Here is a 27,051-nt window from a genome sequence, read left to right on the forward strand (position 1 = left end):
TTAAAACAGGACAGCCATCTCTGACTCAGGCTTCTCCAAGGGAAGCAGCACCCATTATTTCTTGGTTTTGACTTAATAAAGTGAGGCTAAAAGATAGCTCATTCCTACTTGCTTTTCTGTTTAGTTTGGGGGTTATTTTATTGAGGGGTGTGGAATGCACCATATTATCTTTGTATCTATTTTCCTTAGTAGCACAAGTCAGGGAATTCATGGGAGAAAGGAGAAGAGCTATTGGGTTTTTCTCCATTCCCGCCCCCTAAGATGAAAGCATTCTTTAATTTTGCATATTTGCTTTATTTTCTGACATGATAGCTGGAAAAATGCTTAGTGAAAGCTTTCTCAGTTCTTGACCATCCCTTCGTAGAGCATCATTTACAGCAAGCATTGAAACCCCACCCAGCTTCCCCTGACTTGTTGCTCAACGAACAATGACCCCTCCTGTCCTCAGATAATGTTACTTCGGGAAATGAAAGTTCTTTTCAGTGATTCTCAAGGTTGGGGGGTTCCCAGGGCCTGCAAGAGTAAAAGTTCTATTATTTGCCTTTTTCATTCTCATCTTCTCACAAGCCTACTAAGGCATTTTCAAGAGGTCACCAAATGTGTGATAGCACAACAGACTGAATGTAAATGCCAGTACGAGAATTCAGCTGTCTTTTCTGAAGTCAGATGTTAAATAGATTTGCAAAAAAAGTTTTTTTTGGTTGCACTATGCAGCTTGAGGGACCTTAGTTCCCTAACCAAGGATCAAACCTGTGCCGCTGCAGTGGAAGTACAAAGTCCTAGCCCCTGGACCATCAGGTAAGTCCTTTATGTCTTCATTTTCTTTGGTTGAAAAAATATTTCACATGCCCCACTTCTCACTACACTTTTTTTGTTTGAAAAATGCAAATTCACTAAAAAGTTTGAGCACTACTGGTCTAGACAACGAACTCTGGACTAATCTCTTACCAGCTCTGGGCCTCGGTCTCCTCCTCTGTCAGTTGGAGGGAATAAACCCTGCCCTTTTTCTCACTAAGACTATGAATATTCAGTGTGAAATCATTTTGTCAACTGTAAACGACCATACAAATGTGAATTATGGTCATTATATTATTGATGAAAAAAATATTCTGTTGCTTTTTTAAAGAACGCATTCCAGCATCAATGCTATGGAGCTTTGAGACCAGAACTGCCCAACTGAATGTATTCCTCTGTTAAGCACTAAGGAACAGTCCACTACAAAAGCAATATTCCCACCCTCCACACTGGTGACTTCAGAAAACTGGAGATTTATCCTAAACAGTGCTAACTCCTTGGGATAAGCTACTAGGAGCCTAATGACACCAAAAACTAATTCTTCTAGAAAACATTTACTTTTACCCTAAAGCAGCCTTTATTTTTATGGGGTGTTCCCCTGCTCAGATATGCTAAGACTCGTAGCATTAGCATGTTTTTTGACAGCCTACTAAAATATATTCCCCAGATGAAATTAAATAGTTTTTAAATGTGTCATATTTATTTCCTATATCTAATCTGGAATCTATTCTAAGTATACCTGAACTTCCTGTTGTGCTCTGATTTTATCTCACATGCCCAGATTGAAAATAAAATAAAACTGAAGATAAAATTGGTCATGATATAAGACTTGGAATGATTGACTATCTCATTAACTTCAGTAGGGGCTCAATGTATGGCTCAAACAAGTTCGAGAGAAATGCTTACTGAATGTTCACAGTAAGACTTATTTCAAGTTTTTTGGCCTTGGAACACCTCTAATAACCTCAAGGATACTGACAAAAGACTGTCCCTATGTGCCTAATCTATTTCATCAATAAAACTGCTTGAAGAGTTTTTATTTATTTATCTTAATATGTCATTACTAACCATTAGAGGTCTTTCTTCTTCATGGCCATCATAAGAGGAGTAGAAATAGTTACTGGACCATTTCTCAGGTTCATCAGAGACTTTTGCAGGTGATGACATCTCAGTCCAAACTGTAAGAAAATCACGCAGGATGGCAGTTACTGGTACATCACAAGGAGACAAGTACAATGAACTGTAATAATCAAGGCTATACACTTCAATGGTCCAAGAATAATATCTTTTGTAATAAAACCTCCAATTGGGTTATACTAGTTTAGAATTTCTGATATTTCAGAAATATCTACACTTCTTTAACTTTTTAAGATGGTTTCATGTTGGAGTTGGTACAAGTTATTATACTCCTTATTACAGAAAAGTCGTCTCTTTCAAAAATTCTTTCTATAGCATTCTTCCTGGTCCCACTTTTATAACACTTATAACATTCTACCTGGTAATATGGTTATTTTGGACTTATCTCTTTTATTATGCAAGGACCATGTGTTACACACTGTGTGTCTCATAAGAACCTGCCTGTAAGAGATGCTTAATTATTAAAATAATTAATAGCATGCATTGAACTCATATGAATGAAGCACTTGGATGGGGTGAAGAAGTAACAGAATGTCATCTTGGCCACACTAAACTATGAATGTAACCTTGAGCAAGCCATGTCAACTTTCTCTGACTTGGTTTCCTCATCTGTCAAATGAAAGCAGTGATACTAGTCTCTCTCCTGATGGTCCAGGGGGCCACAGTATAGATGACCTGAGGGAAGTGACCTGTAAATGGAGCTGAAGCTGAGCAAGGTTGTTGTTTCTGTTTCTCCTCAGCTAGTAGAGAAGTCTTCCAGATTGAGGACCATCATGTTTAAGCACTGAGAATCAGGCACTCTGTTGGCCATTTCTTCAGAGAAGTCTATTCTGTTGATCCCGGAGTTGTTAATGTGACCCTCTTGGATGTCTCTGAAGCACCGTTTACTTCCCTGTTATCACACTATCAAGTTGGATTTTCATTGCTTGTTGCATTATCTTTCTACAGTCCTAGCTTTATTGGAATGGCAGCTGAGTGTATCTCAATTAGACTGTATGCTCAGAGTACTGTAAGATTCCTGGCAATCACGCTGTTATGTTTGTTGAAGTAAACAAATTGTTTTAAATCCCTTTAAATGACCAAATTTGTAAAAGAAAAGAAAATATTTCATTTGTAAATAACTCTTCTCTATTCACTAACCTATAGTGAGTCACGAGTGCATCCCTTGATGCAGTATATGTGTTCTATTCACCTCTGTATCCTGTGTAGGAGGGGCTTCCAAACTTAAGCAGGTGCCAGAAAGAATCACATGGAGAATTTGTGACATCACAGCTGGCTGGGTCTCACTCCTAGAGTTTCTGATTCAGAAGGTCCAGGACGGAGCCAAAGTACCTGCCTTCCTGACAAGTTCCCAGGTGATGCTGATGCTACTAGTCCACAGACCACACTGGTCCACAGACCATACACAGACCGCTTGGCAGTGCCCACCAGAGAATCTTGCATATATATACAAGACAGAAGAGCTTTCTAAAAATGGGTTAACTCTGTTTTATTCAGTGAATAGATGGAAAGATTTCTCAAAATAACAATGAGAGAAAACAATTTGCACAACCATGAATCCTCCTTTTGGATAACCATTACACATACCTGTATTTGCTTCTGCCTGAATTGATGTGATGGACTCACCGACCTTCACCATAGTGCTAATATGTTCCAACTCAGGTTCCTCAGTGCCTATAAAAGCTCCCTGTTGCCCTCTGAAATAGTAAATATGTAAAAAGTGAGCTTTCTTACAGTCTAAGAGTAATAAGAAATTTAAAATGGTATTTCTTCCATTGATACCATGTGATAAGAACATAATCTAGGGGCTTCCCTAGTGGCTCAGTGGTAACGAATCCATCTGCCAATGCAGGAGACTTGGGTTTGATCCCTGGTCTGGGAAGATCCCACATGCCTCAGACCAACTAAGCCTGTGCACCACAACTACTGAACTTGTTGTGCTTTACAGCCTGGGAGCTCATGTGCTGCAACTACTGAAGTCTGCATGCCCTAGAGCCCGTACTCCACAACAAGAGAAGCCACCACAATGAGAAACCTGTGCACCACAACTAGAGAGTAGCCCTTACTCGCTGCAGCTAGAGAAAAGCCTGCATAGCAACAAAGACCCAGCAGAGTCAAAAATAAATAAATTGTAAAAAAAAAAAAATATATATATATATATAATCTAAGAATCCATTCAAGCAGAGCTGACTTTCCCCTGTATTTAAGTCTGTGTGATAATAGCTCATAATACACAGAAGCTTAAATCCTAGGATCCAAGCCAGCATGGAAAAAAATGATTCCCTTCTGAACCCAAGGCAGGTATATTACATAAAATTCCTGTTGTATATTATACTGTATACCCAAAATTTGCTAGGAGGTATATCCTAAATATTCTCACTACAGACACAGGAAAGGATAACTATGTAAGGTGATGGATATGTTAATCAGTTTGACTGTGGTGATTATTTCACTATATATATATATATATACACACACACACACACACACACACACACATACATATATATATTGGAGAAGGAAACGGCAACCCACTCCAGTGTTCTTGCCTGGAGAATCCCAGGGATGGGGGAGCCTGGTGGGCTGCCGTCTATGGGGTCGGACAGAGTAGGACATAGCTGCAGTGACTTAGCAGCAGCAGCATACATATATACACACACACGCATGCGCACACACACACACACACACACACACATATAAATAAAATCATAGGCTTCCCAGGTGGCACTAGTGGAAAAGAATCCACATGCCAAAGGGGAAGACCCAGGAGACACAGGTTTAATCCGTGGGCTGGGAAGATGCCCTGGAGGAGGAAATGGCAACCCACTCCAGTACTCTTGCCTAGAGAATTCAATGGACAGAGAAGCCTGGTGGGCTATAGTCCATGGGGTTGCAAAGAGCTCGACACAACTGAGCATGCATGCAATCAACACAATATCAAATCATCAAATTGTATTCTTTAAATGTATACAATTTTAATTGTCAACAATAACTGCATAAGTTGGAAAAATATAAAGAACAACAAAAAATCACTATTGTTCTATGAACTTTTAACTTTAATGAATTAGGTATATATATATATACACACACATTATATGTATATATATACTTGTATATATATATACTTATATATATGTATATCTATACATGTATATATGTATATACACATACTTATATATAAAGTATACATATACTTGTATACATAAACATATACACTTGTATATATATATACAAGTATACAGATACTTGTATACATATACTTGTATATATATATATATACACATATATATACATGTATATATGTATATACATATACTTGGATACATATACTTGTGTGTATATATATACATGTATATATGTATATACATATACTTGTATACATATACTTGTGTGTATATATATACATGTATATATGTATATACATATACTTGTATACATATACTTGTGTGTATATATATACATGTATATATGTATATACATATACTTGTATATATACATACACTTGTATAAATATATACAAGTATACATATACTTGTATACATGTACATATACACTCGTATATATATATATACAAGTATACATATACTTGTATACGTATACTTGTATATATATATACATATATATACTTGTATATATATACTTGTATATATGTATATATATACTTGTATATATATGTGTATATATACTTGTATATATATGTGTATATATACTTGTATATATACGTGTATATACACTTGTATATATATACTTATATATATGTATATATATGTATACTTATATATATCTGTATATATATATATACTTATACATATATAAGGTATATATGAATGATGATTAAAACCTTAATCTGATTAATACTGTTGAGGTGAATCAGCTACTATTGAGTCAGTACTGTCTGATATCTAAAGACTTCCAGAATATATGACAAAATATTGAGTACTGTGAACCCTGGAAAATAAAGACTTCCACTGTGATTTTAAAATGGTTCTCTTAAATGCAAATCAAAACCACAACGAGGTACCATTTCATGCCAGTCAGAATGGCTGCTATCCAAAAGTCTACAAACAATAAATGCAGGAGAGGATGTGGAGAAAAGGGAGCCCTCTTACACTGTTGCTGGGAATGCAAACTAGTCCAGCCACTATGGAGAACAGTGTGGAGACTCCTTAAAAAACTGGAATTAGAACTGCCATATGATCCAGCAATCCCACTGCTGGGCATACACACCGAGGAAACCACAATGGAAAGAGACACGTGTACCCCGATGTTCATCGCAGCACTGTTTATAATAGCCAGGATATGGAAGCAACCTAGATGTCCATCAGCAGACAAATGGATAAGAAAACTGTGGTACGTATACACAATGGAATATTACTCAGCCATTAAAAAGAATAACACATTTGAATCAGTTCTAATGAGATGGATGAAACTGGAGCCTACTATATAGAGTGAAGTAAGCCAGAAAGAAAAACACCAGTACAGTATACTAATGCATATATATGGAATTTAGAAAGGTGGTAATGATAACTCTATATGTGAGACAGCAAAAGAGACACAGATGTACAGAATAGTCTTCTGGACTCTGTGGGAGAAGGCGAGGGTGGGATGATCTGAAAGAATAGCATTGAAACATGTATATCATCACATGTGAAACAGATCTCCAGTCCAGGTTCAATGCATGAGACAGGGTGCTCAGGGCTGGTGCACCTTTAACATCAGAGAAACAGTGGGATAACTATTAAGGACTATCAGGCTCCATACCCAAGGACAGAACTTAGAAAATGATGTGTTTATAGAATTTGATGAGATATTGCTAAAAGGGTAGGTAATTTTTGTCTGATAGTTTAATTACATTGTTTCATGTTACACACAGAAAACAGAAGATTGCAAGAGTGATATTTCTTAAAGAAGAATCACTTACTCGTCATTCTGCTGAGAAGAGAGATGAGTCTTCTCTGTTAACTGATTATGCTGTTCCCGTTTCTTAACTGTGAAATAAAACAAAGCTTACATTTAGAAGCCATGTTTCTTACTTCCTTGAGGACCAATAACCTTCACATGTGCGTATACACACACCTCAATCCCATTCTAGTTCACCTTCACAGACTTGAAACAGCCAGAGGGAAGGCCAGTTTGAAACAGCCAGAGGGAAGGCCAGTCTGAATTCGGAATATAGAAAAGGATCAAACCATGCTGTATTTTATTCAAGACATTCAAGTTTATAACTAGCACCCCTCTTAGGCCAACATTACTAGGCACTGATTACTGAGTTCCCACACTGAGCTGCCTCATGGGAAGGACTTAGAATTAACACATTCAAATTGCTTTATCACTGCAAAACTGCTTCCCAGGCATTAGAGCTCATCTTTTACTGCAAAATTCATTTTCTGAAATAATTCAAACAACTCCCTGAATCTTGATCTCCTACTAATGAGTTTAATTATAAATAGTAGAAAGTAAATATTCCTTGTAAAAATTACCACAAATCTGAGACACTGAACTGTTCTTTTACTTCCTGTTCTAGAGAATGCATGCTTGAATTTACCTGTCAAAAGTTCCTGTTGCTTCAACAAAATATTTCTGATTTCTTTTAACCACATCATCTTCATATCTATATTCGAAGCCTAAAGATTTAAAAAGTGAGGGAGAAGAAGACATGTTTCCTTTTTAAAAGGATGCTTTATAATAAAACAAAGGTCATTATTATATTAAACATAATCTATATCCTGAACTATCATATTCTTACCCTAACATTTTGATTCTTAAACTTCCAAGAAGCAAATAAACAGCCATCGGATTAGATGAAATAATAGTCAAGACTAATTTGAAACTGCCCTTCAATAATAATGCTTAGTGAAAAGTGAAAGTCACTCAGCCGTGTCTGAATCTTTACAACCCCATGGACTATACAGTCCATGGAATTCTCCAGGCAAGAATACTGGAGTGGATAGCCATTCCCTTCTCCAGGGGATCTTCCCAACCCAGGGATCGAACCCAGGTCTCCTGCATTGCAGGTGGATTCTTTACCAGCTGAGCTATCAGGGAAGCCCAATGCTTAGAGAAATGTGAAATATAAATCTCACTTATTCTTTTTTTTGTGTGCAGCAGGGTTTTTAAAATATATCAACGTTTTCATGTTTAATTTTAGTAAAACAAAACAAACATTCTTTCTGAAAAGACAATCTATTGCACAGAATTCCCTGGTGGACTATTGGGTTAGGACTCGGTGCTTTCACTGCTAAGGTCCTGGGTTTGATCTCTGGTTCGGAAACTAAGATTCAACATACCACGCTGTAGTGCAGCCAAAAAAATTAAAGACAATCGCTTGCATAGTTATCTTCATAACTGATGACAGCATGAAAGCTTCCTTAAATATCCTCCCATTACTTACAAGATAAGTTTGTTAATAGATAAGAAAAATCTTACATCTAAATCAAGCCAAGAGCATATATTTTTATGAATTATCTGTATATTGTCACCCTGCTTATTTAACTTATATGCAGAGTACCCATGAGAAACTCTGGGCTGGAAGAAGCACAAGCTGGAATCAAGATTGCCAGGAGAAATGTCAATAACCTCAGATATGCAGATAACACCACCCTTATGGCAGAAAGTGAAGAGGAACTAAAACGCCTCTTGATGAAAGTGAAAGAGGAGAGTGGAAAAGTTGACTTAAAGCTCAACATTCAGAAAACTAAGATCATGGCATCTGGTCCCCTCACTTCATGGGAAATAGATGGGGAAATAGTGGAAACAGTGTCAGACTTTATTTTGGGGGGGGGCTCCAAAATTACTGCAGATAGTGATTGCAGCCATGAAATTAAAAGACGCTTACTCCTTGGAAGAAAAGTTATGACCAACCTAGATAGCATATTCAAAAGCAGAGATATTACTTTGCCAACAAAGGTCCGTCTAGTCAAGGCTATGGTTTTTCCTGTGGTCATGTATGGATGTGAGAGTTGGACTTTGAAGAAAACTGAGGATGGAAGAATTGATACTTTTGAACTGTGGTGTTGGAGAAGACTCTTGAGAGTCCCTTGGACTGCAAGGAGATCCAACCAGTCCATCCTAAAGGAGATCGATCCTGGGTGTTCATTGGAAGGACTGATGCTAAAGCTGAAACTCCAATACTTTGACCACCTCATGCAAAGAGTTGACTCATTGGAAAAGACTCTGATGCTGGGAGGGATTGGGGGCAGGAGCAGAAGGGGACGACAGAGGATGAGATGGCTGGATGGCATCACCGACTGGATGGACATGAGTTGAGTGAACTCTGGGAGTTGGTGATAGACAGGGAAGCCTGGCATGCTGCAATTCATGGGGTCGCAAAGAGTCGGACATGACTAAGTGACTGAACTGAATTGAACTGACTGAAGACAGAGTTAAAACGAAGAAAAAACACCAAGCATTGTCAACAGGTAACAAGTCATGATACAAATACTTTTTGAAATGGCTCTTAAAATGTTCTAATTTCTCTCCTCTTCCCTGAAACAGGTTGAACATTATAGCATGTGTGGCCAGGGCTTTAACCACATTCTTTAGAAACAGCAACCTGATCTGAACCATCATATCACCTTGTCTCATAATCAGGTCCTCTCTGAATGCTGAGCACAAGAGGAACTCAGCACTGTTATCAATCTGTAACTCTAGACATTTGATGGAGACAGAAAAGCACCAGCCAAGCTCTTGGCTTCCAGCTCTTATTCATAAGTCTCCTGATGTAGCAGTGAAAACTTAAAGCCATATAAAGCATCACAGACACATCTCAAGTTAAAGAAAACTTTGGCCAACAGAAGTAACTGTGCATCAACAGATCAATGGATTTAAAAGGCAGTATATATATACACACACACACATAATGGAATACTACTCAGTCATAAAGAGGAATGAAATTTTGCCATTTTCAACAATAGGATGGACTTGGAGGGTATTATATTAAGTGAAATAAGTCAGAGAAAGACAAATATGATTGCTATCATGTATATGATATCACTTGTATATGGAATCCAAAAAATAAAACAAACTAGTGAATATAACAAAAAAGAAGCAGATTCACAGATACAGAGAACAAACTAGTGGTTACCAGTTGGGAGAAGGAAGTGTAGAGGGGCAATGTGGGGGTAGGGAATTAAGAGCTACAAACTATTAGGTATAAAATAAACTACAAAGATTTATTGAATCACTTGGGGACTATATCCAATATTTTATAATAACTATAAATAGAAAATAATCTTTAAAAATTATGAATCACTATATTGTATACCTATAACATATAATATTGTACACCAACTATACTTAAATAAAAGAATCAAAGAAAATTTGCTAACTGATAACATGTTTAACTATATCACAAAGAATAATTATCAAATAATATTTAGGTGACCTACAGGAAAGGACTGAGAATTTCTGTAAGGTAACCAAAATTATTTTTGTTTGCAAATTCAGACTTTTGTATCTTAAGGCAGGTAGAGTTTCTAGAACAATTCTTAAATGACCAACCTGGACAATATAAACTTCTTCCTTTCCAGCATTCCAGATTTCAAACTTGCGGTTGTCTCCTTTTACGTATTCAGTGATTCCAAGTTCATCCATCTACAATATATGTCATGATTTTTATGAGCATTTTATTCTGAAAATGAAATTACATTAAACCTACTCCCATCATACCCATCATATTCTAAACAAAACAGAATTTCTCATTTGTGCAAAATATACTTTTACATTCAAAGAATATGATGAACATAATCACAGACCTGAGTATTTGTATGTTTTCACTGAACTATGCACTTTTAGTACAGACTACACGCTCCATTCCAGTGACTAAAACAAATGTTATAAATTTGAACATACAAATAGTCCATCTAAGATGGAATTCTGTTATAAATTAACAGTATACTATAAAAACAAATTTTGTCAAACACAGAAGTAAAAGTAGTTAAATATCAGTGAACAAAGTCATCCAAAACTAATTTAAATGGTTTATTTTTAATAATCATAGGCCAGATAAATTAATCTCATAAATTATTACTTATGTCTATAGAAGTCCTACATGTTATAGACATCCAATTTACAGGTCAGGCAGGAACCAATCAGCTACACAAAAATCCCCTCTATTTCCACCAATTTCTCAGCCTCTCTGGAAAATAATCTGTCATGGGAGAGTGATGTCTTCTTGTAGCCAGTGAAACTTTGACATGCAATAGTCCTTCCTTACCATAGTTCTTCTTCTCTTTCACATGACTGTGCAAAGCACAAACTTTTCCATTTTCTTTTATCCTGTGCTGCTAGTAGCTTGGTTAATTCCATTTTGAGCAATTTCACTCCCTTGTACACATTTTCTTTTAGTCTCCTTCTGCCTTCTTTTCTTTCAATTCTTGCCTAATTATCTAAAGGAATATCTCACGCTCTGTTCCATTTACATGTGTCCCAAATGATCCTAATTAGAGCTGATAAGCATTAAGAGTAGTTCTTAGTGAGATCCCCATATCAAGAAAAAGAAAAGGGATTATACTTAGAAATGAAAAAGCCTGTGACATCTACCCTGAATGTACTCAGAAGTTACTTTCAGAATGTCCAAAAGTCATCTTTATATTCCTACTCAACCACTCTAACTAAACTACTTTTGTTCAAACATCAGGTTTTAAGATAAATAATAATCTCATATTCAAGCTCTATTTAAACTGATTTTGTTTCAATACATGGTTTTGTCCTAACAGCATGATAAGATGGAAAGCCCATGAGCTAGCTAAGTGTCTGGCTGCAAGTTGCCTAATCTTTCTGAACTTCTGTTGACTATAAAATAGGAAGAGTACCTATATCATAGAGTTGATAGAAGGATTATATAGCATGAATTAAAGGCTTAGATAACAAGATGAGTTTTTTAAAGTATGAGTTTGCTTTCTCAGCTTTTCCTTATTTGAATAGCAACAGTTTCGCTATTTTTCACTGCCTACATAGAGCACAGCATTACAGATTAAATAAATCTTTTGAGTTACTCTGGAAACCTAACAATTATCTCTATAAAACTATATTGTTCTTGCTGTTGTTGTTTAGTAGATAAGTTGTGCCCAACTCTTTTGTGACCCTATGGACTGTAGCATGCCAGGCTCCTCTGTCCATGGCATTTCCCAGGCAAGGATACTGGAATGGGCTGACATTTCCTTCTCCAATATTGTTCTTAGTTCTAAGCAATTCACTACAAATGATCCACTGTAATACAATCTATTTGTAATTCATGGATTGTACATATTTTCTCAAATAATAAAATATAAAGATTTTATTGAAAGGTTTTTAAGAATAGAGACAGAGTTAAAGTTCTAACTATCAGTCATATGATATACTATGTAATAAATAATATATATATAAAACAAAAGAACAAAGCTGATTCTATAGTTATACCATAACTGTGATCTCTGCCTCATCTTTCACATTTTCATTGATGATTTCTGACAGCTGTGAATTTATTTTCTTTACTTCAAAGCATTTTATCTGAAGATATCTTGCTACATCAAGTACTCAGGGCCCCAACTTTTAAACTAATTTTCTGTCTTCAGGGCAGTACAATGATGTCAACTACCTTGTTAAAGTCTCCCAGTGGGTCAAGAACTCTGGGATTATAACCAATAACTACCTATTTTAAGACTTTTATTTATGTATCTGGGATACATAATAGTTACCTCTTGAGTTAGTATTATTTAAAAACTTATCTTCATATTAACAAAACAAAAAATGCAGCAAGGCTGAACTGCCGTGAGACAATTACAAACAAGGTATTGGGTATAAAACTGTAACATAACTGTATCTTGAAAACAGTTTCTGGGATCAAAAAAGAAAGAAAATGAGGATTATATCAGAATACAATTTATAAAAATTGGCAATAAATGCTGAAGAAGGTGTGGAGAAAAGGGAACCCTCTTACACTGTTGCTGGGAATGCAAACTAGTCCAGCCACTATGGAGAACAGTGTGGAGATTCCTTAAAAAACTGGAAATAGAACTGTCATACGACCCAGCAATCCCACTGCTGGGCATACACACCGAGGAAACCAGAATGGAAAGAGACACATGTACCCCAATGTTCATCACAGCACTGTTTATAATAGCCAGGACATAGAAGCAACCTAGATGTCCATCAGCAGATGAATGGATAAGAAAGCTGTGCTACATATACACAATGGAGTATTACTCAGCCATTTAAAAGAATACATTTGAATCAGTTCTAATGAGGTGGATGAAACTGGAGCCTATTATACAGGGTGAAGTAAGCCAGAAAGAAAAACACCAATACAGTATACTAATGCATATATATGGAATTTAGAAAGATGGTAATGATAACCCTGTATGCGAGACAGCAAAAGAGACACAGATGTATAGAACAGTCTTTTGGACTCTGTGGGAGGGGGCAAGGGTGGGATGATTTGGGAGAATGGCATTGAAACATGTATAATACCATATGTGAAATCAATTGCCAGTCCAGGTTTGATACATGATACAGGATGCTCGGGGCTGGTGCACTGGGATGACCCAGAGGGATGGTATGGGGAGGGAGGTGGGAGGGGGGTTCAGAATGGGGAACATGTGTACACCCGTGGCAGATTCATGTTGATATATGGCAAAACCAATACAATAAAATAACTAGCCTCCAATTAAAATAAATAAATTTATATTAAAAAAAAACTAAATGAGCACAGAACATTAGTATGTATTTAAAAAGAACACACAAACTGAAGGATGTACATCAAATAAATTAGAATGGTTGCTACAGGGGTAGAGAGGAGATTAAGTGCAGAGGATAGAGATAAAAAAGAATGAAGGAATGAAATAAACAAGCAAGAACAAGACCTGCCAGCATGGCGCAGGGGTTATGATCATGGAGTTTGAAGCCATCTGCCTGGGTGTGAATCTATGCCCTTGGACGAATTATTCACTTCTCTGGAACTTGGCTTGCCTATCCTCAAATGGGGTTGATAATAATTCCTATTTCATATAAAGTTGCTATGTAGATTAAATGAATTAACGTTGATAACATTTAAACAGCTCCTAGCAAAATAGCATGACGCATATATTTGTTAAACTTAAAAACATAGATGAAAATAATAAACGCATGAACTGAGGAATCTGAAGAACTCGAATGTCTTCATTTGACTAACTGTGACTTTAGGGCCTTTCCTTTGCACAGGAGCTGTCAACTTAAAATATAGCACGCAGTCATCATATAGCTGTCAGGCCATGAAATTCCAGCTTGATATGATGAAGTCAAGGCAACAGTTCCTTGAAAGTGCTTCCACATTGATCCTCTACCAAGGGGAAGATTCTGAAACCAGGAATCCAAACTCTTAAGTAACATACCGACTAATCCTACCAGCAATTATTTAATTCCAGAATCTCATGTAAGCAAGAGGAAGTAAGCATAGTGAGGCTTATAAGAAATAGCTTAATTTCGATTTTTCTCTGTGAGCAACATCACCATTTTCCTAATAATACTGGTCTCAATCCTTGCAGGCATCAGTGACTAATGTCTTTTATTAAGGACACTAGGCGTTACTGTGGAATCAAAGAAAAAACAGGCTGATTTTTTCCTTCCAATGTCAGGTATTATTTATTTTCTGTATCTAGTAAGTCAACAAGCCTGCCTGTTTACCTGCCATGGAAATGTTTCTTGCATCTATCCCACCCTCTGTTTCCATGGTAACCACTGTTGTTTGCATTCTCATGAATTGGTTACCACATACCAATCCATCCTCACTCTGATGTACTTTAGAAATACTAAACTACTTTGTTAGTGTGCCCAATTTGTGATAAATTAAAAGTAAAAAAGAGAGAGAAAAAAAGTAAAAAAAGAAAAATCAATACAAGCCAGAAATAGTCCATTAGGTAGTAACTAGGTCACTCTACAAATAAAAAGTGAATCAAATGGATTTGGGTCCAACTAGTCTACGAAGATAAAGTATGTTCCCTGGGAATAGATATACAGATAGCAGGAAACCTGAACCCTGTTTGATGTTGATTTCAAACTCTTGATTCTCAACCAAAGTTTATTAGAGACATAAAAGACCCTTGGAGATTTTAGGGGCTTGGAGATGGGTGGCTAATATCAAGAGAGCAACAGGGCATTTGTTATGAAAACAGTGAGAGTTTTGAAGAGCCATTGCTGTGGGTTCAGCAGGGAAAATAGACCATAGAAAAAGGTCAGAGACCTAACTGTGGTTAGGAATCCCATCAGGAACAGCATAGGGTTGTTGGCATCTGGGAAGAATCAAAAGCAGGACCTGCTTCTCAGGGGGCCTCCTGACACAAAGCCCTCATGCCTGCTCAGGACATATGGCCCATCCTCTTTATTACCACTACTGGATATCTCATCAATTCTCAACTTGCTAACAACCAAGAAACAACAGGCTCATGAGAAATAACCAAAATGATAGTGGCTGGGAAGTTGAGGGTAATAATTTTCTCCATTTTCCAAATTTTCTTTTCTTTTTTTTGGTCACGCTGCACAGCATGCAGTATCTTCCTTGACTAGGGATCGAACCTCTGCCCCTCCCAGTGGGAGCTCAGAGTCTTAACCACTGCACCATAATGGAAGTCCCCAAATTTTCTTTAACAAATGCTATATTGCTTTTACAATGTAGAGCTTGAAAGATAAAATTATAATTTGCCAATTATAGACTCCTGTGGATTGGAAGTTCTTCTTCTCAAATGTCAAAACCATCAGGGAATGGCATTGAATTGCCAGTAACTTCCTCACACAATACTGCTCTCATTTGAATACCAAACTAACTGTAGGACAGAATGGTGGTTTGGGTTATGGGAGAGAAGAAAGCAATTTCTAAGGATCAGACAGGACAGGTGTGGGCAAGATTCAGCAATAGGTGGCTTTGGAACACCCAGGAAGAGAGGGGATGGAGGACGGATATGATGGGAATATGCTAGACATAAAAGTGATCTGGTAGTCCAGTGGTTAAGACTCTGTGCTTCCAGTGCAAGGGGGGCACAGATTCAATCCCTGGTTGGGGAACTAAGCTGAGTGGCGAGGCCAAGAAAAACAACAACAACAAAAAAAAAGGTGATCCATTTTTTAATTACACTGATAAAAAAAGGAAAAAAACTCTTTCCTCTTTGACTCTCCTGTATGATAAAAAGTCCTTGCTACCAAGACCGAGAACTCCACCTGGTGTCATTGGTAAGACAGGGCAAATGGGGGAGCCTGGGTCTCTTCCTGTAATTTCAAACTGCACCAGACAGGACACTAGGGCGCCCCCTTGAGAAATGCCTGGGACTGAAGTGAGCGAGGAAGAGAGGACTACATTCTGCCCTTTCTGGCTCTCACTTCAGGCAGACAAGTTCTGCTTCACCTGACATCTCTATATGACTCCTACTTAAGTTTTCATGGGTGAGAGCTTGAGAAATGAGTAGAGAAGGGGGTCAAAGGGTACAAACTTCCAGTTGTAAATTAAATAAACCCCAGGGATGTAATGTATAGCATGGTAACTATGGTGACCATGATTAATAATACTGTACTTCATATTTGAAACTTGCTAAGAGAGTAGATCTTAAAAGTCATCACAAGAAAAAAATGTTTTTAACTGTGTGGTGATGGATGTTATTTGTGGCAATCATTTCACAATATGTACAAATATTGACTCATTACACTATATACCTGAAACAAATATGTTATAGGCTAATTATACTTCAGTTTAAAACAAAAGATTTTGTTTAGAAAAAAATATACAAATGTGTGTGACTAAAGTATAAAACCCAGTCATCTGAACTAAAATAGTACACAAATATGAATACAATATATGCATACAGGAGAAACTATTACATTATACAATTCAAAAGGTCTTACTTTCAAACAGTGCTTAAAACTGTATGATGGGTATCGATCACCACCTTCTCCACTTTCAACACGCCTTTTACAAAATATGATGGCTTTTTCGTACAGGAAAAGGTGCCGCTGCATTGGTTTGAATCTAGCAAAATCCTTCATCTTTGTAGTACCTTTCTTGTGTCCAATCCAAACACTGAACGCACCCTGCATTATCATCTTACCCAGCTCATTTAAGTTTCCCTGGAACAGAAAACCTCAGCTCATTAGTACAGGGCAGAAGGGCATTCAGATCTCTGACAGCATCATTACAGTGTTTAGCTTGAGCTATTAAAACCCTGAAACATAATTTATAGTTTTAAAAGTTTCATTCATCATAACTTTTCACATGAAAACATGCCATGTGTCAGCCAGTTACAAAATGACTGTGGGACTGGGAGATAGAAGAAATCTCCTTTTCCCTGGCTTCATGTCTCCATGTGGAGGTATTTCAGCTGGGCCAACTCTCCACATGGCTTCCTCAGTCCTGCCTGGTGAGTGAGCTCTTCTAGTCCAAGTTTTCCCACGGGGTGGAGCTAACTCCTAAAGATTTGATCTGTTTCTTCCATCTCTCTATCTTGGACCTGGGCAAAGAGCACTTCTGAGACCATATGTCTCCTTAGAATAGACCCAAACATCCCATCACGTGGGATCTCCCAAGGTCTGCACTTGGGGGTAGGCCTTGTTAGGGACAAGGGGAATATCATAAATCCATCTGGCTGCTGATCTGAAGCCAATTTTCCACTTAGCATCATAAGTAATAATGCTGACATTTAGATCCTTCATTTGTCTGCCTCTTACGTCTTATTTCTCAGTTGTTCCAGGAGAGGAAGAGATGTTAACATGTTTACCCTGTAAAACTGCAACAATCATGAAGATCTACTTACGATATAGCCATTTATTGCAGTCTGATGCATTAAGTCATTAACTGACTTCAGTAAATCCAGCATTGTGTCAAGTGCCTCCTTTAATTCTACAGATCCGACACAGTCTTTGCTATATTTTAATAGCTCCTGTAATTAGAAGTCAAGAGTTAAACTTAATATTAGGCAGATATTAATAGCTGGAGAAAATGAATATATTTTTCGCTAACATGCTTTCAAGGAGGAATCCAAAGATAATGGCACTTTTTTGAGTAATTTCTTTCACATGCTATTTGTCACATTAATATTATATTTAATAACAATGTCAAAACTGGGGAAGAAATGGAATAGTGACTAAACAGTAGAAAGTAAAGAACATTCAATACTTCTGGGGCTGGCAAACAATAGCTATTAGGATACACTAGAGATTCATTTTTAAAACAATTACACATCTTTTTGGTCCTCCATGTAGAGCAATTAATTTTATTCACCATGTTTACACCATAGAATATTGTGAAAAGACATTTTAAAACAATGTTATATTTATATATGTTATATTTACTCAGGGATATGCTATCTTTGTTTTTCACTGAGAAGGCTCATAGGAAATACAGTCTCAAAACTGTAAGAAGTATTGTTTAGTTCCACTTAACAACAGTAAACGTTCTGCAGTCAATCTTGTCCATATATCAATGTAACTTGTATTACACTTAAACAGCTAAAAGCATAGATTCTACTGCTATATCTAGCCCTCCCAGTCAGGGAGCCTACCTATTTCTAGTGCTTCCTTTTTAATGGTTTTGCTACATCTGACCCAAAAAAGTAAGTAAAGAAAGAAAGAAATGCTTCATGTAATTACCTTCAATAGTAACTGGTATTTAGTGATACGTTGCACTGGTTTCAGTAAATAGGAATCTAGACCAAGTCTGTGTTTTAATTTTCTTTGACATTCCTGTCATTAAAACACAATTATTAATAAGTTTAAATTAAGACATTTGCCTATGAAAATGCCAAATGTTCACTGATTAGACCCAATACATGGATGTTTCTTACATCTCAAGGAAAATTTACCAGAAAGATCGCTGTCCTATATGGTATGGAAATTTTAAGAGGCAGTATATCTGGAAAACTACAGTGAACATTATTTCAAGGATTGGAGAGAGAAAAAATCCCCAAATTTCAAAGACAAAAAAAATTACGTATAAATTCACAATCATGTGGAATGCTTAAAAAGTCAGAAAGCAATGAATGATCCTATGTTAACATGACCAGAAAGTTCTTTAGAGTATCCAAGAAAACTAACAAAAGGCTCAGTTCCACAGGACAAGACCCAGAAAAGAAATAGGTTACACTGAATATAAATCAGACTGGGTATGAGAAGAGTTTCCTAAATGTCACGAGAAAAATATAGCCCTTATCAACTAGTGCTATATTTCATCTGATTACTGGCTTGCTGCCACTATAAATATAGAAGACATGACTTTGGGTCCTGGGAACATTGTAGAGTCCATATTTAGGGCAAAATGAAGCTATTTAGGATGAAATGTGCATATAGGAAGTGCAGAATACAAAGGGAATGGGAGAGGATATACCTACATAAGATTCAGGACCCTCCTCTATATATGGGTAAAATTCAATACATCTAATTCAATTATCAATTTATGGTTAAAAATGGTGAACTGATACATGTATTTGGCTCTTCTCACTCATGAAATACAACTAACATGATGGAAACACTTTTACAAGGCAAAACCTAAAGTTAAAAGCTGAGAGAGGGGAAAACATCTACAAAATTTGGAAACTGGAAAAGGGCAAACCCAAGAAATAACTCAATTTATGTTCAAGAACATCTTTCCGCCTCCTCCAAGAATGCCTTCCTCTTCCTCCTCTGAAAGTTGGAGATTAAGGTGGGGTTTTAGAAAAAGATGGTTGTATAAGAAGTAATTTTAAATGCTTGTTTAAGGGGCAGTCCTAAGATGGCTGAGGAATAGGACAGGGAGACCATTTTCTCCAACACAAATTCATCAAAAAAAAATTTGAACGCTGAGCAAATTCCACAAAACAACTTCTGAATGCTGGCAGAGGACATCAGGCACCCAGAAAGGCAGCCCATTGTCTTCGAAAGGAGGTAGGACAAAATATAAAAGATAAAAAGAGAGACAAAAGAGGTAGGGATGGAGATTCGTCCCAGGAAGGGAGTCTTTAAAAAGAGAGAAGTTTCCAAACACCAGGAAACACTCTCACCGGCAGGTCTATGGCGAGTCTTGGAATCTCAGAGGGCAACATAACTGGGAGGAAAGATAAATAAATAAATAATCAAAACCCACAGATTATATGGCTAACAGCAACTCCCAGCAGAGAAGCAGCCCAGACGCTCGCATCTGCCACTAGCAAGCAGGGGCTGGACAGGGAGGCACGGGCTGCACTGCTTAGGGTAAGGACTGGGCCTGAATGCCCTGAGGGCAATCTGAGGGAACTAATTTGAGATAGCAACCCAGACTGTGGGATAGCGATCCCACGAAAAGCCCCAACCTAAGACACTGCCAGGCCCACTCACAGAACAAAGGACTGAGCACAGCTAGCCAGCTGCGGACCAGCCTATCCCCTGCCGGAGACAGGCAGATGAAGGCAGCCAGAGCTGGAAGGGGGCAATCGTGGCCTGGGAGAGGCATCCTCTACCAAACTGCAAGCAAGCTTTGTTGCTAACCAAGACTTCTTGGGATTCTGGACGATTGACATCCACCAGGAGGGTTGCAGCCAGAGATCAGCTCCCCAGAAGAGACACACGGCACACCCGAGAAGGCACACCCATTATATACCCAGAAAACTGAGTGGAGGGACAGGGGAGGCAATAAGATACACCCTCCAACTAGGGGTGACTGCACTCGGCAAGCACCTGGTCACCTAAGCTGCTCGGACCTGGGAAGGGCACAGAAAGCAGGCCCAACCAAGTCTGTACCTTTGTGGAGTACCCAAGAACCTGAACCTGAGCAGCTTAGATGTGGGAAGTGCATGCAACCCAGGGCCCATGTCAGAGTGTTCCCGGCAGAGCAACCTAAAGCCTGAGAAGTGTAGACTGGGAAAGCCCACACACTGTGAGTGGGGGCTAACCCAGTGCTGCTGAAACACTGTGAGTACTCCCCACACACTCCAGTGATATTTGTTTGCAGTGTTCCTCCCTCCTCACAGCACGACTGAACAAGCGAGCCTAAAAAAGTGACCACCACCGCCCCCTTGTGTCTGGGTGGAAATTAGACACTGAAAAGACCAGCAAACAGAAGAAGCTAAAATAAACAGGGAACCACTTTGGAAGTGACAGATGCAATATATTAAAACCCTGTAGTTAGCAATGACTACATAGGGAGGGGTCTATACATCTTGAGAGTATAACCCAGATCAAGGAACTATCAGAAAATGTACTGACCCCACACTGTCCACAACACCACCAGAGAAAGTCCTAGATATATTTTTATTATTATAATTTTCTTGGGGCTGGTGCACTGGGATGACCCAGAGAGATGGTATGGGGAGGGAGAGGGGAGGGGTTTCAGGATTGGGAACACGTGTACACTCATGCCAGATTCATTTTTGATGTATGGCAAAACCAATACAATATTGTAAAGGAAAAAAAAATTAAAAAAAATTTTTTTTACTTTAACGTCCTCTATTGCTCCTTTAATTATCATTTTTAGAACCTAGTATTACTTTGGAAAAAAAGACCCTATTTTTAAAGCAAAGTGAAGTGAAGTCGCTCAGTCGTGTCAGACTTTTTGTGACCCCAAGGACTGTAGCCTACCAAGCTCCTCAGTCCATGGAATTTTTCAGACAAACCCACTGGAGTGGGTTGCGATTTCCTTCTCCAGGGGATCTTCCCAACCCAGGGATTGAACCTGGGTCTCCAGCACTGCAGGCAGACGCTTTACTGTCTGTGCCACCAGGGAAGCAAACTTCTTATATATATTTTAAAATGTTTGTGAATTTTTTTTTAATATTGTATTTTTGAGATTATAACCTCTACTCTAGATTTTTAATCTTTCCTTTTGGGTATTTGTTATCATTTTTGTACCTTTAAGAACCCAGTCTTCAGTACCCATTTTTACTTGGGACTGAGATTACTGGCTTGATTGCTCTCTCCCCCTTTTAACTCTCCTTTTTCTCAACCAGGTTGCCTCTAATTTCTCCTTCCCCTTTCTCTTCTCTACCTAACTCTGTGAATCTCTTTGCGTGTTCCAGGCTGTGGAGAACACTTAGGGAACTGAACACTGGCTAGATAGGTCTTTCTCCTTTTGATTCCCCCTTTTATTCTCCTGGCCACCTCTGTCTCCTTCCTCCCTCTTCTCTTCTCCGTATAACTCCGTGAACATCTCTGAGGGGTCCAGACTATGGACAGCACATAGAGAAGTGACTACTGCTTAGCTTGCTCTCGCCCCTTTTGATTCCCTCTCTTCTCCTTCTGGTCATCTCTATTTCCCTCTTTCCTCTTCTCTCCTCCATGTAACTCTGTGTACCTCTCCAGGTGTCCCTCATTGTGGAGAAACTTTTCATTATTAACCTAGATGTTTTCTCATCAGTGCTGTATAGATGGAGAACTCTTGAGGCTACTGTAAGAATAAGACTGAAAACCAGAGCAGGAGGCTTAAGTCCAAATCCTGAGAACACCAGAGAACTCCTGACTCCAGGGAACATTAATCGACAGGAGCTCATCAAATGCCTCCATACCAACACTGAAACCAAGCAGCATCCAAGGGCCAACAAGTTCCAGAGCAAGACATACCATGCAAATTCTCCAGCAACACAGGAACACAGCCCTTAGCTTCAATATACAACCTGTGCAAAGTCACTCCAAACCCACTGATATCTCAAAACTCATTACTGGACACTTCATTGCACTCCAGAGAGAAGAAATCCAGCTCCACCCACCAGAACACCGACACAAGCTTCCCTAACCAGGAAACCTTAACAAGCCACCCGTGCAACCCCACTTACAGTGAGGAAACTCCACAATAAAGAGGAACCACAAACTGCCAGAATACAGAAAGGCCACCCCAAACACAGCAATATAAACAAGAGGAAAAGACAGAGAAATACTCAGCAGGCAAAGGAACAGGATAAATACCCATCAAACCAAACAGAAGAGGAACAGATAGGGAATCTACCTGATAAAGAACTCCAAATAATGATAGTGAAAATGATCCGAGATCTTGAAAACAAAATGGAGTTACAGATAAATAGCCTGGAGACAAGGATTGAGAAGATGCAAGAAACGTTTAATAAGGACCTAGAAGAAATAAAAATGAGTCAATATATAATGAATAATGCAATAAATGAGATCAAAAACACTCTGGAGGGAACCAACAGTAGAATAATGGAGGTAGAAGATAGGATGAGTGAGGTAGAAGATAGAATGGTAGAAATAAATGAAGCAGAGAGGGGAAAAAAAAAAAAGAAATGAGGACAACCTCAGAGACCTCTGGGACAATGTTAAATGCCCCAACATTTGAATCATAGGAATCCCAGAAGAAGAAGACAAAAAGAAAGACCATGAGAAAATACTTGAGGAGATAATAGTTGAAAACTTCCCTAAAATGGGGAAGGAAATAATCACTCAATTCCAAGAAACCCAGAGAGTCCCAAACAGGATAAACCCAAGGCAAAACACCCCAAGACACATATTAAGCAAATTAACAAAGATTAAACACAAAGAACAAATATTAAAAGCAGCAAGGGAAAAACAACAAATAACACACAAGGGGATTCCCATAAGGATAACAGCTGATCTTTCAATAGAAACTCTTCAGGCCAGAAGAGAATGGTAGGACATACTTAAGGTGATGAAAGAGAAAAACCTACAACCCAGATTACTGTAGCCAGCAAGAATCTCATTCAAATATGAAGGAGAAATCAAAAGCTTTACAGACAAGCAAAAGCTGAGAGAATTCAGCACCACCAAACCAGCTCTCCAACAAATGCTAAAGGATTTTCTCTAGGCAGGAAACACAGAAAGGGTGTATAAACTTGAACCCAAAACAACAAAGTAAATGGCAACAGGATCATACTTATCAATAATTACCTTAAATATAAACGGGTTGAATGTCCCAACCAAAAGACAAAGACTGGCTGAATGGATACAGAAACAAGACCCCTATATATGTTGTCTACAAGAGACTCACCTCAAAACAGGGTACACATACAGACTGAAACTGAAGGGTTAGAAAAAGATATCCCATGCAAATAGAGACCAAAAAAAAGCAGGAGTAGCAATACTCATATCAGATAAAATACACTTTAAAACAAAGGCTGTGAAAAGAGACAAAGAAGGAAACTACATAGTGATCAAAGGATCAGTTTAAGAAGAAGACAGAACAATTATAAAAACATATGCACCCAAAATAGAACACCACAAAATATAAGGCAAATGCTAACAAGTATGAAAGAGGAAATTAACACTAACACAACAATAGTGGGAGACTTTAGTACCCCACTCACATCTATAGATAGATCAACTAAACAGAAAATTAACAAGGAAACACAAACTTTAAATGATAAAATAGACCAGTTAGACCTAATTGATATCTATAGGACATTTCACCCCAAAACAATGAATTTCACCTTTTTCTCAAGTGCACATGGAACCTTCTCTAGGATAGATCACATCCTGGGCCATAAATCTAGCCATGGCAAATTCAAAAAAATTGAAATCATTCCTAGCGTCTTTTCTGACCACAATGCAGTAAGATTAGATGTCAATTAAAGGAGAAAAACTATTAAAAATTCCAACATATGGAGGGTGAACAACACGTGGCTGAATAACCAACAAATCATAGAAGAAATCAAAAAAGAAATCAAAATATGCATAGAAATGAATGAAAATGAAAACACAACAACCCAAAACCTATGGGACACTGTAAAAGCAGTGCTAAAGGGGAAGGTTCATAGCAATACAGGCTTACCTCAAGAAACAAGAAAAAAGTCAAATAAATAACCTAACTCTAAACCTAAAGCAACTAGAAAAGGAACAAATGAAGAATCCCTGGGTTTGTAGAAGGAAAGAAATCACAAAAATTAGGGCAGAAATAAATGCAAAAGAAACAAAAGAGACCATAGCAAAAATCAACAAAGCCAAAAGCTGGTTCTTTGAGAAGATAAATAAAATTGACAAACCATTAGCCAGACTCATCAAGAAACAAAGAGAGAAGAATCAAATCAACAAAGTTAGAAATGAAAATGGAGAAATCACAACAGACAACACAGAAATACAAATATCATAAGAAACTACTATGAGCAACTATATGCCAATAAAATGGACAACCTGGAAGAAATGGACAAATTCTTAGAAAAGTACAACTTTCCAAAACTGAACCAGGAAGAAATAGAAAATCTTAACAGACCCATCACAAGCATGGAAATTGAAACTCTAATCAGAAATCTTCCAGCAAACAAAAGCCCAGGACCAGATGGCTTCACAGCTGAATTCTACCAAAAATTTCGAGAAGAGCTAACACCTATCCTACTCAAACTCTTCCAGAAAATTGCAGAGGAAGGTAAACTTCCAAACTCATTCTATGAGGCCACCATCACCCTAATACCAAAACCTGACAAAGATGCCACAAAATAAGGAAACTACAGGCCAATATCACTGATGAACATAGATGCAAAAATCCTTAAGAAAATTCTAGCAAACAGAATCCAACAACATATTAAAAAGATCATACATCATGACCAAGTGGGCTTTATCCCAGGGATGCAAGGTTTCTTCAATATCCACAAGTCAATCAATGTAATACACCACATTAACAAACTGAAAGATTAAAAACCATATGATTATCTCAATAGATGCAGAGAAAGCCTTTGACAAAATGTAACATCCATTTATGATAAAACCCTCCAGAAAGCAGGAATAGAAGGAACATATCTCAACATAATAAGAGCTATGTATGACAAACCCACAGCAAACATTATCCTCAATGGCGAAAAATTGAGAGCATTTCCCCTAAAGTCAGGAACAAGACAAGGGTGCCCACTCTCACCACCTTTCAACATAGTTTCAGAAGTTTTGGCCACAGCAATCAGAGCAGAAAAATAAATAAAAGGAATCCAAATTGGAAAAGAAGAAGTAAACTCTCACTGTTTGCAGATGACATGATCCTCTAATAGAAAACCCTAAAGGCTCCACCACAAAATTACTAGAGCTAATCAATGAATATAGTCAAGTTGCAGAATGTAAAATTAACACACAGAAATTCCTTGCATTCCTATACACTAACAATAAGAAAACAAAAAGAGAAATTAAGGAAACAATTCCATTCACCATTGCAATGAAAAGAATAAAATACTTAGGAATATATCTACCTAAAGAAACAAAACACCTATATATAGAAAACTATAAAACACTGGTGAAAGAAGTCAAAGAGGACACAAATAGATGGAGAAATATACCATGTTCATGGATTCAAAGAATCAATATAGTGAAAATGAGTATATGACCCCAAAGCAATCTATAGATTCAATGCAATCCCTATCAAGCTACTAATGGTATTTTTCACAGAACTAGAACAAATAATTTCACAATTTGTATGCAAACACAAAAAAATCTCGAATAGCCAAAGCAATCTTGAGAAAGAAGAATGGAACTGGAGGAATCAACCTGCCTGACTTCAGGCTATAGTACAAAGCCACAGTCATCAAGACAGTATGGTACTGGCACAAAGACAGAAATATAGATCAATGGAACAAAATAGAAAGCCCAGAGATAAATCCACGCACCTATGGACACCTTATCTTTGACAAGGGAGGCAAGAATATACAATGGAGAAAAGATAATCTCTCTAACAACTGGTGTTGGGAAACCTGGAGAACCACTTATAAAAGGATGAAACTAGAACACATTCTAACACCATACACAAAAATAAACTCAAAATGGATTAAAGACCTAAACATTATACCAGAAACTATAACACTCCTAAAGGAAAACATAGGCAAAACTCTCTCCGACATAAACCACAGCAGGATCCACTATTGGAAATAAAAGTAAAAATAAACAAATGAGACCTAATTAAAATTAAAAGCTTCTGCACAACAAAGGAAACTATAAGCAAGGTGAAAAAACAGCCTTCAGAACGGGAGAAAATAATAGCAAACGAGCCAATGGAATATACAAGCAACTCCTGCAGCTCAATTCCAGAAAAATAAACGACCCAATCAAAAAGTGGGCCAAAGAACTAAAGAGACATTTCTCCAAAGAAGACATACAAATGGCTAACAATCACATGAAAAGATGCTCAACATCACTCATTATCAGAGAAATGCAAATCAAATCCACAATGAGGTACCATTTCATGCCAGTCAGAATGGCTGCTATCCAAAAGTCTACAAACAATAAATGCAGGAGAGGGTG

The 27,051-nt window shown here is 37.7% G+C and overlaps 1 protein-coding gene across 1 annotated transcript in view; it reads right to left on the reverse strand.

The window, feature by feature from the left end:
* MCF2 (MCF.2 cell line derived transforming sequence) overlaps positions 1-27,051 on the reverse strand; it is a 78,417-nt gene continuing 51,366 nt past the window's right edge. The window contains exons 20-28 of the mRNA XM_052663313.1: positions 18,517-18,609; positions 17,682-17,807; positions 16,777-16,998; positions 10,432-10,524; positions 7,478-7,556; positions 6,854-6,920; positions 3,520-3,629; positions 1,864-1,973; positions 1-33 (exon numbers count right to left, since the gene is read on the reverse strand). Of these exons, the coding sequence (XP_052519273.1) occupies positions 1-33; positions 1,864-1,973; positions 3,520-3,629; positions 6,854-6,920; positions 7,478-7,556; positions 10,432-10,524; positions 16,777-16,998; positions 17,682-17,807; positions 18,517-18,609 (933 nt within the window). The remainder of the gene's footprint in view (positions 34-1,863; positions 1,974-3,519; positions 3,630-6,853; positions 6,921-7,477; positions 7,557-10,431; positions 10,525-16,776; positions 16,999-17,681; positions 17,808-18,516; positions 18,610-27,051) is intronic.

This window comes from Budorcas taxicolor, chromosome X, assembly GCF_023091745.1.
Source record: "Budorcas taxicolor isolate Tak-1 chromosome X, Takin1.1, whole genome shotgun sequence".
Classification (NCBI taxonomy): domain Eukaryota; kingdom Metazoa; phylum Chordata; class Mammalia; order Artiodactyla; family Bovidae; genus Budorcas; species Budorcas taxicolor.